The sequence below is a fragment of the Sorex fumeus genome, unplaced genomic scaffold (genome assembly GCF_029834395.1).
Source record: "Sorex fumeus unplaced genomic scaffold, SorFum_2.1 ptg000131l, whole genome shotgun sequence".
Classification (NCBI taxonomy): Eukaryota; Metazoa; Chordata; class Mammalia; order Eulipotyphla; family Soricidae; genus Sorex; species Sorex fumeus.
The window spans coordinates 15,350,412-15,363,756 of NW_026606188.1; the positions used below are offsets into that span (position 1 = coordinate 15,350,412).

General features: G+C 37.5%; 1 protein-coding gene across 1 annotated transcript in view; it reads right to left on the reverse strand.

Moving 5' to 3' along the window:
• The window catches only part of TMEM232 (transmembrane protein 232), a 251,608-nt gene that overhangs the window by 179,898 nt on the left and 58,365 nt on the right, over window positions 1-13,345 (reverse strand). Inside the window, exon 9 of the mRNA XM_056138992.1 lies at window positions 12,295-12,544. Coding sequence (XP_055994967.1) covers window positions 12,295-12,544 — 250 coding nt within the window. The remainder of the gene's footprint in view (window positions 1-12,294; window positions 12,545-13,345) is intronic.

The following is a 13,345-nucleotide window of genomic DNA, read 5'->3' on the forward strand; positions in this document are numbered from 1 at the left end:
CAAGATTCGTTTCTGAGTCTCTGGGATCATGGCCATTAAGCAGTTCAATCAGGAACCAGAGAGGCCATGCCTCCAATTATGTAGCTGGACCGGAGGTGGTTTGTGGGTGTGTCTTCCACATACCTAACTTTTGGCCATTTACTTTCTTGGTAAACTTTGCCCCAAGTTTTGGGGGTCTGACCAAAGGCACAGCAGCAATTTAGGGGTATCTGAAAGCCTGACGGTGCCATCAGGCTGCTGATGCACTCGCCTCACAGGTACAAATTGACCTGCTGGCAGTATCACACCCCCTGAAATGCCATTATATTTTAGAAAGATAATTTTATGAGAAAGGATGATAATTTTTCATAAGAATAAAATTAATGGATATGCCAATCACATAAGGACAACAAAAAAATTCATTAAAAGTCAAAGGGAAAGGAGTGGGTCCAGCTCGGTTTGAGTCCTCTGCAATTTCTGAACCTTCAGAGGAGCATGGAACTTCCCCATCCAGCACAAATTTCCCCACATCTGATCTAGGAAAGCAACACTACCTGGGCCTGCATTGGCACCCTCACAGGATATCCCTCTTCACACTCCACAGGGAACAGACCTGAAATTCCTGCTGTGAAACCACAGCGTCCAGAGTGACTCATGCTAATAATATCTTAAATTCAAACTCTAATCTATTATTCTCACAAAAACTCACAAAAGTAACCTTTGTAATAATACATCACAGAACTTTACATTACAACTTGGGGAGAGGCAGCGTCAGTGACATTGTAAGTTACCCTACAATCTTCACATGAAACTCCTAACTAATAGGTAGAAACAACATAATTGATTGAGATTGCTCTGGCAGGGAAGAATAGAGCAACACTCATCTGGATTCCTCAGAGATCTTCATGGGGTGAGGAGGGGAGACACCAGTGGCAAATTAGAAAGATTCATCTCCAGAGTGCAATAGACACAATGGCGAAGCAGCTTAGAGCTCCACCTTACTGTTAAGGTTAGAAATGGGAAAGCACAGGAAGTCCCTGAAGAGCAAGAAGCAAAGTTGATGAAGAAACAATAGTTAAAGAGATCATTAAATCACCAATTATAATTTTCCAAACTTGAAGAATACAGGTGCCAAGATATGAGTCCTGAGGCATCCCAGTAAAAACAAATTCAACTAGGAAAGCTCCAAGACACATTATTCTCAAAATGAAAAACTCCAAAGTTAAAATATTTAAAGCTGCAAGATCAAGAAATGAATTTACATACAAGGGAAAGATCATAAGATTCACAGATCTAGTAGAAAAGGAGCCCGAAAAGAATGGTAGGATACACATGCTAAGCGAAATGAGTCAGAAAGAGAGGGATAGACATAGAAAGATTGCATTCATCTGGGGGACATAAAGTAACAAAATAGGAGATTAATACCCAAGAATAGCTGAGATCAGCACCAGGAGGATTACTCCATAGCTTAGTGGCCAGTCGGGCATTCTAGAGGAAAGGGCAGCTCAGATAGAGAAGGGAACACCAAATAAAGGGTGTTTGGAGGATCCTCCCAGGAGGGGAGATGCATGTCGACTATGGACTGAACATGTTTGCCACTCAATGCCTATTTTGCAGACCACAACACCCAAAAGGAGAGAGAGAACACAGGGGATTGCCCTGCCACAGAGGCAGGGAGGGATGGGGGGGGGGGGGCATATTATCCATGGTGGTGAAAAATGGTCACTGGTGGAGGGATGGGTATTTGATCATTGTATAATCAAACCCAAGCACAAAAAATTGTAAATCTACAACTGTACCTCATGGTGTTTTCACTAATAAAAAAAAAAATAAATTAAAAAAAAAGAATGGTAGGACACAGCACAAAAACTAAAGAAGTATCTATCCAGCTACATTATCAATCAATCAGTTTTAAAGGAACCATACATAGCTTCATGAGCAGATAACAGCTTAGGGAATTCATAGTTTTAAGACCAATTTCACAAGAAGTTTTAAAAGAGCTTCTTTTGCATCACCAAAAAAACACAAATCCGCAAAATCTACCCTGGTAGACTGTCTGCCAGAGAAGTCTTGGGCCTTCTTGGATGGGGACAGGCAGGTTCCCCTTCTGCCTGAATGTTCAGTAGCCCACAGCCATACCCAACACCCTCTGGAAGAAAAATAGCCCAGATCCAAAACTGAACCTCATCATACTGCCAAATAACCAAGTTATTCCATATCTATCCCTACTGAACCACAAAGCATATGACACATCTCAATATGTCACAGTACTTTTCACCCATTAAGATCACAGCAAATCTGGGGCTGTAGTGATAGCACAGAGGGTAGGGCATTTGCCTTGCATGCAACCCGACCCGGGTTCAATTTTCAGCATCCCATATGGTCTCCTGAGCACCACCAGGAGTGGTTCCTGAGTGCATGAACCAGGAGTAACCTCTGAGCATTGCAGGGTGTGATCCAAAACGAAAAAAAAAAAATCACAGCAAATCTGATGGGAAAGTTGCATAGAAAACCACCAAGTTCAATGATCCTAAACAAAACCAAGGAAGGCTCGACGAATCCTAGCACAGTTGATCTCAGACAATAACTTCAGTAACATCATTGTGATATAATTATCACAAAATTATTCTATTGATCTAAATTTTGATTTGCCATTTGCCTTTGTATTGTAACAAATAATATGAAGTAAATTGTTCATGCCTACAAGGGGTCAGACTGGAGTGGTGGGTAGGAAACTTGGGACATTGGTAAAGGGAAAGTTAAACTGGTGGTGGGCTTAGTTTGAAATTTTTAATGCTTGAAGCAACTGTATTATGAACAACTTGGCAAATTTTGGTGTTATTTTCTTAATTCTATTCACTCTTACTAAGTTTGAAGGCTTTACCTGTTCCATGTTAACTATAAAATATATTTAAAGATAATTTTTAAAAGTTTATAAGATCCCAGAGTGATAGTGCAATGGGTAGGGCACTTGTCTCTCAGCTGGCTGACCTAAGTTTGATCCTCAGCATCCCATATGGTCTCCCAAACCCCACCAGGAGTGACCTTGAGTGCAGAGCCCTGTGTAAGCCCTGAGCACAGGCAGGTATGGCCCCAAAACAAAAAGAAAAAAAAACACAAGTTTTATTAATTACGGGCTGGAGCAATAGCACAGCGGGTAAGGCGTTTGCCTTGCATGCAACCGACATGGCCGACCCAAGTTCGATTCCTCCACCCTTCTCAGAGAGCCCAGCAAGCTACTGAGAGTATCTTGCCTGCACAGCAAAGCCTGTCAAGCACCCCGTGACATATTAGATATGCCAAACACAGTAATAAGTGTCACAATGGAAACGTTACTGGGCCCACACGAGCAAATAGATGAACAACGGGAGGACAGTGACAGTGATTATTAATTACAGGAGCAATATGATGAGATCCAAGAACAACATAAAATTTAATGCAACATATTTTAGATGTCAGAGTTGAAAACTGATTTTTGTAAATAATAAGAATTTTGCTCGAGCGGGCCCAGTAACGTCTCCATTGGAGACTTTGTTGTTACTGTGTTTGGCATATCGAATACTCTCGGTAGCTTGCCAGGCTCTTCGAGAGGGGTGGAGGAATCGAACTCAGGTCGGCCATGTTGGTCGCTTGTAAGGCGAACACCCTACCGTTGTGCTATCGCTCCAGCCCAAGAATTTTATTATTATATTGTAATTTATTATTATATTATATTATATATTATTATTATATTGTAATTTAATATTATATTGTAATAAAATTGCTTGAATTTACATAAGTTAAAATCATATAGCATCAGTTAGCACAGATTTACTTTTATTGATTTATTTTCTTATTATTCCATTTGTCATTCCTTTTTTGTTTTTTGCTTTTTGTTTTTATTGAATCAAGAAATACAAAGTAAATTTGTTTAGTGTTTGCTAAGGGGACAGGTTTGAGCAGTAGGGAAAAAAATGGGGACATAGGTGGAGAAAATGTCACACTTACAGTGTTGTAATATCATAATGCCTAAAATAACTATTATTAAAAATTGTAAATAATTATTGTAAATAATGGTGTTTTAATTTAAAATATTTTTAAATATTATAAGTATAATTCTGGTCATTTCTTAACCATCAAGATATACATACATCTTAAACAACTTACATTCCTAAAAATTTCATTTTTCATTTCATCATCCTGTTATTCGTCGATTGCCTCGAGCAGGCCCCAGTAACATCTCTTTCATCCTAGCCCTGAGATTATATTCAAGGCTATTTAGGAGAATGAGACCCATCATTGTTACTGGTATTTGGCATATTTGGTACGCCACGGGGAGTTTGCCAGACTCTGCCCTGTGGGCAGGCTACATTCGATAGCCTGCAAGTTTGTCCAAAGTAGGAATGAGACAATAAGATGTCGCGGCCGCGCGGTTCCAGGATCTGGATTTTATAGTCTCTGAGTCTTGGCCGCTGATGGGATTACACGGCGCCTAAAAACAGCCCGCACCTATAAGGAGCCCATCCAATATTTAAAACAACTGCTGAGACCTAAAGAAATATATTTATTGCAATAAAATATTCATGGAAAAGCCTGGCAAGCTACCTGTGTTGTGTTCAATATGCCAAACACAGTAACAACATGTCTCAAAATGGAGATGTTACTGGGCCCGCTTGAGCAAATCGATCAACAATGGGAGGACAGCCAGTTTAATAAAATATTAGAGAGAACTCAACATTGCTTTTTATCTCTGCATAGATCAACAAGACTAAAACTCAATGGGAAATCACTGGAGGATGAATCGGCCCTCTGGCTACCTAACAAGCTGCTTAAGCCATGATCCCAGAGACTCAGAAACAAATCTCAGAACCCAGCTGTTTTTGGCAGAAATGCGTCCAGACTCTGCATTAGATTATCGGCCCCGGGCCTCCCCAAGTGGGAAAAGGTGCTGATCAACCGCCTGTTCCCCATGGAGGCTTGGGGTCTGCCATCTTCCAGAGGCCAATGGACAGACAAGTAGGGGCCCACAGTAACAAGTGCCGCCTCATGGGATGGGGATGGGGCCGGCTCTTTCCTACCTCGCCCCAACAAGACCCTGAGTTGCAGCCCACAAACAGGCCCTCTGGCTACTCAATGAGTGGCTTAGGCCATGATTCCAAAGACTCAGAAACAGTCTAGGATTCAGTGGCTTTTGGCAGAAATTCCTCCAGATTTAATTATTAAGATTAAAGAATTTCAAAATCACTTGCTATTCATAATCAGCAATAGAAAACAAATTGTCTAATGTTGCCTTTCCGGCAGATGTGAGTGTTGGGGAAAAATCCCAAATAATAATGGTGGGTCTGATATCAAAATACTGAATGTAATCAAAGTAGAGAGAGTAATATGGAAATCATATACCATACAGTTAGGGGGAGGGTGTGGGATGAGGGGTATACTGGGGTTTTTGGTGGTGGAAAACGTGCACTGGTGAAGAAACGAATGTTTCATCATTGTATGACTGAGATTTAAACTTGAAAGCTTTGTAACTGCTCTCACAGTGATTCAATAAATAAATTTATTTTCAAAAATCACTGGAGGCCTTGAAGGGAAAAAGGCTTTGCATAAATTTTCTACAGCCCCCAAAAAATACTAAAAAATATTCTTCTATACATTCTCCAGTGGGACATTCTCCAATTTCAACCACATATTAGCTTACAAAACATACCTCCATAAATAAAGAAGATAGATAACGTATTAAATTTCTTCTCATAGTTGAATATGAAAGTTAAATTCAAACAATAATGAGAAAAAAACTCACAAAATTGGAAATAAAAGAGTTCACTTATAAACAAGTGGGACAAAGAGGAAATCAGAGAGGAAATTAAGATTTCTGGAAACAAACAAGAATCAAAACATGAGCTACCAAAATATGGAACATAATAAAAGAAGTATTAAGAGGAAAGTTTATAGCAATTCAAATGTTCAATAGGAGGCAAGAAAAGAAGCTCATAAATAACCTAACTGTACAGCTTAATCAGCTAGAAAAAGACTAAAAATGGGAGCTAAAAGAAAATAGAAGGCGATAACAAAACTTAAAGTAGAAATTAATGAAATGGAAACTAAAAAAATTTTCAAAAGATCAATGACGCCAAGAGCTGCTTTTTTGAAATAATAAAATTGGCAAACCATTGGCAAGACTCACAAAGAAAGAAAAAGAGAAAACACTAGAAATTCAATCAAAAAGGAAAGAGGAAATGTCTCAATAGATGCCACAGAAATTCAAAGGATCATCAGAGATTACTTTGAAAATATTTTTGCTACATAAATATATATCCAAAATGAATACAATTTGGGACTTCTGTGACCTCTCAATGTTGAATCAAGTGAAATAATAGTTGAACAGGCCAATATTAAACCTAAAACCATATCTTATATTGAGTAAAACATTGGTAGACTGTTTCATGACATTGGATCCAGAGATATCTTCACTGATTCAATACCACTGGCTCAGCAGTTGAGAACAAAGTTAAACAAATGGGGCTACATTAGATTAACTGTACTGCCAAAGAAATGATGACCAAAATAAAAAGAAATCCCATATACTTAGAGAAAATATTTTCCCATGTAATAAAGGATTAATATTCAAGGTATATAAGCACTGGTAGAACATTACAAGGAAAACAACCAATCCCATCAAAAATATGAAGGAAAGAGATTTTTAAAACTTCCTCAAAGAAGACACACAGATATGGAAAAATATTCTGCATCTATTATAATCAGGGAACTGCAAATAGAACAACAATGAGATACCATTTCATGCCACTAAGACTGGCACACATGTCACAGGAAACAAAAACAACCAGTGTTTGTGTACATGTGAGGAAAAGGGACCCTCATTTACCCCTCCCAGGAATATCTACTATTCCAGCCTTTGAGGAAACAATATAGACACTCTTCCAAAATACTATTCATTGAGCTTTCATAGAGAGAGTAAAGAAAACATAATATATACCTAACACTATTCAGCCTTTGAAATGAAGAGAATTATGCCATTGTTGAGACAAATTTTAGGGAGATAGAATGCTAAGTAAAATTAGTCTAGGACAGGAAAATTCCGCATGATTTTACTTAAATAGAGTTTCTAAGATGGTTAAGCTTATAAATACTAAGCAACTGTCATAAAATTTCATTAAGGCAGATATGAATAAACATCACAGGTGTACGTAATTTTGTATAAAATAACAAAAATTAAGTATATCAAAAGTATAAAGTAACAACATCAAAAGTAACATGTAATACAATTAAATTTTTGTTGAGAGTGGAGCTCATGTTAACTTTTCTTGCTGCAATAAAATAAAATAATTTTTAAAATATACACAAATATATATTTGACTAACGTGTTCATGTACATAGTACACAATCAGTGATATTAATCCTTTATATTTGTTAACAATATATTATTATATTGTTATTATAAGGATTATATATTATAAGGATTGTCTTTATTGTGTTATTATGTGTATCACGGTCATGGTCCTCCCGTCGTTCACTGATTTGCTTGAGCGGGCCCAGTAACGTCTCCATCATGAGACTTGTTACTGTGTTTGGCATATCGAATACGTCACGGGTAGCTTGCCAGGCTCTGCTGTGCGTGTATGTGAAATGTAAAATATGTTTTTTGGTTTGCTACTTGCAACATTATTTCTGAATACTTCTGAATGACCTTAACAAAAGTAAACAGTATATTAAAGAGTTAATATACTGCAATTAAAAGTTTCAAATGTTCTAAGATTTCAAATAATTTTCACATTTTGAAAACAATTATTTCTCTGTGCTGTTTTTCTAATGAATCAAAATTAAATACACACGGTTAATTTTATAAGTATGATATATTTCTTCACTAGAATAATTGTGGAAACAATGTGAAAAAATAATTCTCAGCAAAATAATAAGTAGAATATAACATTTGGAGACACATGCCCTCAAAGATTGGAAAGATTAACATTGTCAAAATGGCAATTCTCCCCAGAGCATTGTGCAATTCAGTGTGGTCCCTATAAGGATATCCATGACATTTTTCAAAGAAATAGATAAAACACTCTTGAAATTCATATGGAACAATAAACTCGCACAAGTAGCTAAAGCAATTCTTGGGAAAAGAAGATGGGTAGCATCACTTTCCCAAACTTCAAACTACACTATAAAGTGGTACTAATAAAAACAGATTGGTATTGAAATAGAGATAGACTTGCACCATGGAATAGAGTTGAATACACTGGCACAGACCCTCAAATATATGATCCCTTAATCTTTGATAAAGAAACAAGAAAGGTGATGTTGAACAAGGAAAATCTCTTCACCAAGTGGTGCTGGGAAAACTGTACAACTACCTTCAAAAAACTGAACTCAGATCTCTCTCTAATGCAAGGCACAAAAGTCAGTTCAAAATGGATTAAAGGGGTTGGAGCGATAGCACAGTGGGTAGGGTTTTTGCCTTGCAGGTGGCCAAACCAGGTGCCATTTCTAGCATCACATATGGTCTCCCAAGCACAGAAAAGAGTAATTCCTGAGTGTAGAGCCAGGGGTAACCCCTTAGCATTGCCAGGTGTGACCCAAAAAGAAAAATTATGGATTAAAGACCTCAGTATTAGACCTGAATCCATAAGGTACATGGAGGAAAACATAGGAAGAACCCACCACGACATTGAAGCTAAAGGCATCTTTAAGAATAAAACACTGCTGACCAACAAGTCATAAACGGGACTATATTAAACTAAGAAACCTGAATCTCAAGAGAAATAGTGGACAAAATACAGAGAGAACTCACAGAATGGGAAAAATTATTTACCCAATAAGCATCAGAAAAAGGGCTAATATCCAGGGCAGGTAAAACATTACAAGAAGAATTCTCCAACCTTTTCATTAATTGGGGAGAGGAAATGAACAGAAATTTCCAGAAAAACGAAATACAAATGACTAAAAGGCACATAAAAAAATTCTTCACATCCAGTGCTTTGTATATCCTTGATACCAACCCCTTATCACATGGATATTGGGTGAATATCCTTTCCCATTCTGTAGATTGTCTTTGCATTCTGGTCACTGTATCTTTTGAGGTGCAGAAGATTCTTAATTTAAGGTAGTCCCATTTGTTTGTCTGTTTCCACTTGCTTGGTCAGTGGAGTGTCATCTTTGAAGATACCATTAGCCTCAATATCATGGAGGGTTTTGCCGACCTTGTCTTCAATGTACCTTACGAATTTTGGCCTGATGTTGAAATCTTTAATCCATTTTGATCTGAATTTTGTAAACATATAAACCCATTTTTTGAAAATGGGGTGATGAAATGAGCAGAAATTTTCTCAAAGAAGAAATCTGAATGGCTAAAAGGCACATGAGAAGATGCTCTAAATCATTAATCATCAGAGTGATACAGATCAAAACTACAATGAGATATCATCTCACAACACAGGCCCACATTCAAAAGAACAAACGTAACCGGTGTTGGCGTGGGTGTGGCGAGAAAGGGACTCTCCTTCACTGCTGATGGGAATTTCGACTAGTTCAGCCCTTTTGTAAAACAGTATGGAAGATTCTTAAAAAATTAGAAATTGAGTTCCCATTTGATCCAGGAATACCACTCCTGGGAATGTATCCTGGAGAGGCAAAAATGTATAGTTGAAATGACCTCTGCATTTCTATGTTCACGATAGCCAAAATCTGGAAAAAACTTGAGTGCCCAAGAACAGATGACTAGTTAAAGAAACTTTGGTACTTCTACACAATGGAGTTCTATGCAGCTTTTAGAAAAGATGAAGTCATGAAATTTACATACAAGTGGTACAACATGGAAAGTATCATGCTAAGTGAAATGAGTCAGAAAGAGAGGGACAGACATAGAATGATTGCATTCATCTGGGGAATATAAAGTAACAAAATAGGAGACTAACATCCAAGAATAATTGAGAAAAGTAGCAGGAGGTTCACTCCATGGCTTCAAGGCCAGTCTCATATGTTAGGGGAAAAGGCAGCTCAGACAGAAAAGGGAAAACCAAGTAAAGGGTATTGGGAGGATCCTCCCAGGATGGGAGATGCATGCTGAAAGTAGACTATAGACCGAACATGATCGTCACTGAATGCCTCTTTTGCAAACCTCAGCACGCAAAAGGAGAGAGAGAACAAAAGGGAATGCCCTGCCAAGAGGTGGGATGGGATGGGGGTGGGGGAATGGGAGGGATACTGGGATCATTAGTGGTGAATGGGCACTGGTGGGGGGGATGGGTATACTCGATCATTGTATAACTGAAACTCAATCACAAAAACTTGTAAGTCTACAACTGTACCTCATGGTGTTTTACTAATAAAATTTTTTTAAAAGATGCTCCACATCCCTAATTATCAGGGAGATGCAAATCAAAACAACAATGGGATATCATCTTATACCACAGACACTGGGACACATCAAAATAAACAAGAACCAGTGCTCATGTGGATGCAGGGAGAAAGGGACTCTATTCATTTTTAGTGGGAATGCTGACTGGTTCAGTCATTTTGGAAAACAATATGGGAATTACCAATAAAACTATAGATTGAGCTTCCATCTGACCCAGCAATATCACTTATTAGAATACATTCGAGGGGTGAAAAAATGCACAATAGAAATAACATTTACACCTGTATCTTCATTGCAGCACTGTTCACAGTGGCCAGAATCTGGAAACAACCCAAGTGCCTGAGAACAGATGACTGGTTAAAGAAACTTTGGTACATCTACACAATGATATATTATTCAACTGTTAGAAAAGATGAAGTCATAAAATTTGCCTACAAGTGAATGGACGTAGACAATATCATGCTAAGTGAAATAAGTCAGAGAGAGAGGGACAGACTAAAAATGACAAACTTGTTTGTGGAATATAAAATAAGAGTGTGAGACTAACACCCACAGACATTAGAGACAAGGGTTACGAGGATTGCTTCATGGTTGGAAGCCTAACTCATAAGCTGGGGAGAAGGCAGCTGTGATAGAGAAGGGATCACTAAGTCAATGATGTTGGATGGATCACTCAGGATGGAAGATGTGTGCTGAAAGTAGATAAAGGACCAAACATGATAGTCTCTCAGTCTCTGTATTGCAAACCATAATGCCTAAAAGTAGAGAGGAATTAAAAAGGAAAGTGCCTGCCAGAAAGACAATGTGTGTGTGTGAGGTGTGGTTGGCAGAAAGGATACTGAAGAAATTGGTGGTACAAAACGTATACCAGTGGTGGGATGAGTGTTCAATCATTGTATGACTGAAACTCACCCATGAAAGCTTTGTAGTTGTGTCTCACGATGATTCAGTACAAAATAAATAAATAAACAAATAAATAAATAAATAAGAACATAACATTAACTTTTTTCATTCGTAGAAAGCATTGAATAGAAAAATAATGAAACCCACACAAGAACTTCACACCACATTATAATATCAATAAATATTATTAAAACTTCAGTGTTAACAATAATACAATCTTCCCAGAAACTTAAGAATCATAATATATGTAAAATTTGTTTTCCTTTTATTATACAAAGTTGGGCTGGAGTGATAGCACAGCAAGTAGGGCGTTTGCCCTGCATGCTACAGACTGGGGTTCGATTCCTCTGTCCCTCTCGGAGAGTCCGGCAAGCTACCGAGAGTATCCTACCCGAAATGAAAGCTGATGGTTGAGTGCAGAGGTTTTAAAAGAGAACCATTTAATTATACTCAAATGTTTGAAAAACTAGAACATAGGAAATGAAGTAGACATTTTTTATTGCCTTCAGAAGGTTAAACTTAACCCAAAGTTATCAAGCGTTGAAAAAGATTTCATTTTAGAACAAAAAAGGTCTGAGTTTAGGTCTAGTGACAAAGTACATGCTTTCCAGCAGGACACCTTAGCTTAGTCCCTGAAAATACAATTAAAAAATAAAGAATTTCTCAATGTTCAAATACAAACTGATCTGACTTGGGAGGAGAAGGTCACATTTATGTTGACTCATGAGCAGGAAATGACAGCCCACCATGCGTGAATGGGTCAGAAGAGAATTTGCTATCCAGTAAGAATCACAGGGTCAGGATGAATGCTATTCCAGTACTACATTAATGTCTTCTCATGTTATAAACATTAACTTTTTAATAAAAATATCATTGCTATATGTAGCACTGTAGCACTCTCCTCCCGTTGTTCATCGAGTAGGCCCAGTAACGTCTCCATTGTGAGACTTGTTACTGTTTATTTTTTGCTATCTGTAATTTTTTACTATATGTAATTGCTATATGTAAATGTGAATATTTAAAACAATTTCTTTGTAAGTTAAAAATAATTCACTTACAGTTATCTGACATTTTTGATGAGAAATAATCCAAAAGACCTAAAATACTTGTATTCCTTAATTCTGGCTCTTCTGATTTCTCCAGGACTAAAATCTTCTGAGAGGATCTTTTACATTCACAGAAACCAATAAGAGCAGTTTTTTGCATATTAGAAGTAGCTGCATATAAGCAAATTTCTGCAAGAATTGTTGTATATATGTAGACTAGATTCCATATCCAGGAAAAGTCTCCTGCCATGCCACTTTCTTCCTAAAATAATAAAATAGTTATTAGGCAATCAAAGTATGTTCTCTCATATGTAAGAACTCTGAGGCATGCAAACCATAATGCCCAAAATTAGAGAGGAAGTAAAATATCTTTGAATTTAGTAGAATTGTTAAAAGACCATAAATATTTTATTAAAATGTATTAAAATGTACCAATCTTGACTTTTCCAGCCCCGGGAATCACTTGTGATAGAAGGAGATGCAGACTCTGGGTGAATTTCTAGGAGGTAACCATGTGGGATTCAAACCCCTGGATCTCTGCTAACCCCCACCAACAGTTTGGAAAGGCCAAGGCCGTGACTCTTCCAGTGTCAAGGCCATTTCTTATATAATCAAGGGATATGTACACCAGGAAGAAATTATACTCCTAAATATACATGCACCTGATGAGAGGCCAGCAAAATGTTTAAAATAACTGCAAATATAATTCAAGGAGAATATTGACAGCAACACAATAGTAGTTGGAGACTTCAACATCGCTTTGTCACCTCTTGATAGATCAATGAGACTAAAACTCAGCAAGGAAATACTGGCTTTGAAGGAAGAAATGGAAGATAGAGGGCTAGTTGATATATACAGACTTTTAATCCCCCCATATCCGAATATTCGTTCTTCTCCAGTGCACATGGGACATTCTCCAAGATAAATGACATGTTATGCCACAAAACATGACTCTATAAGATCATGAAGATGGAAATGGCATAAACTATATTTTCAGACCATAATGCACTTAAAATTGAAGTTAATCACACACAGAATCAGAGAACCAAAGAAAACACCAGGA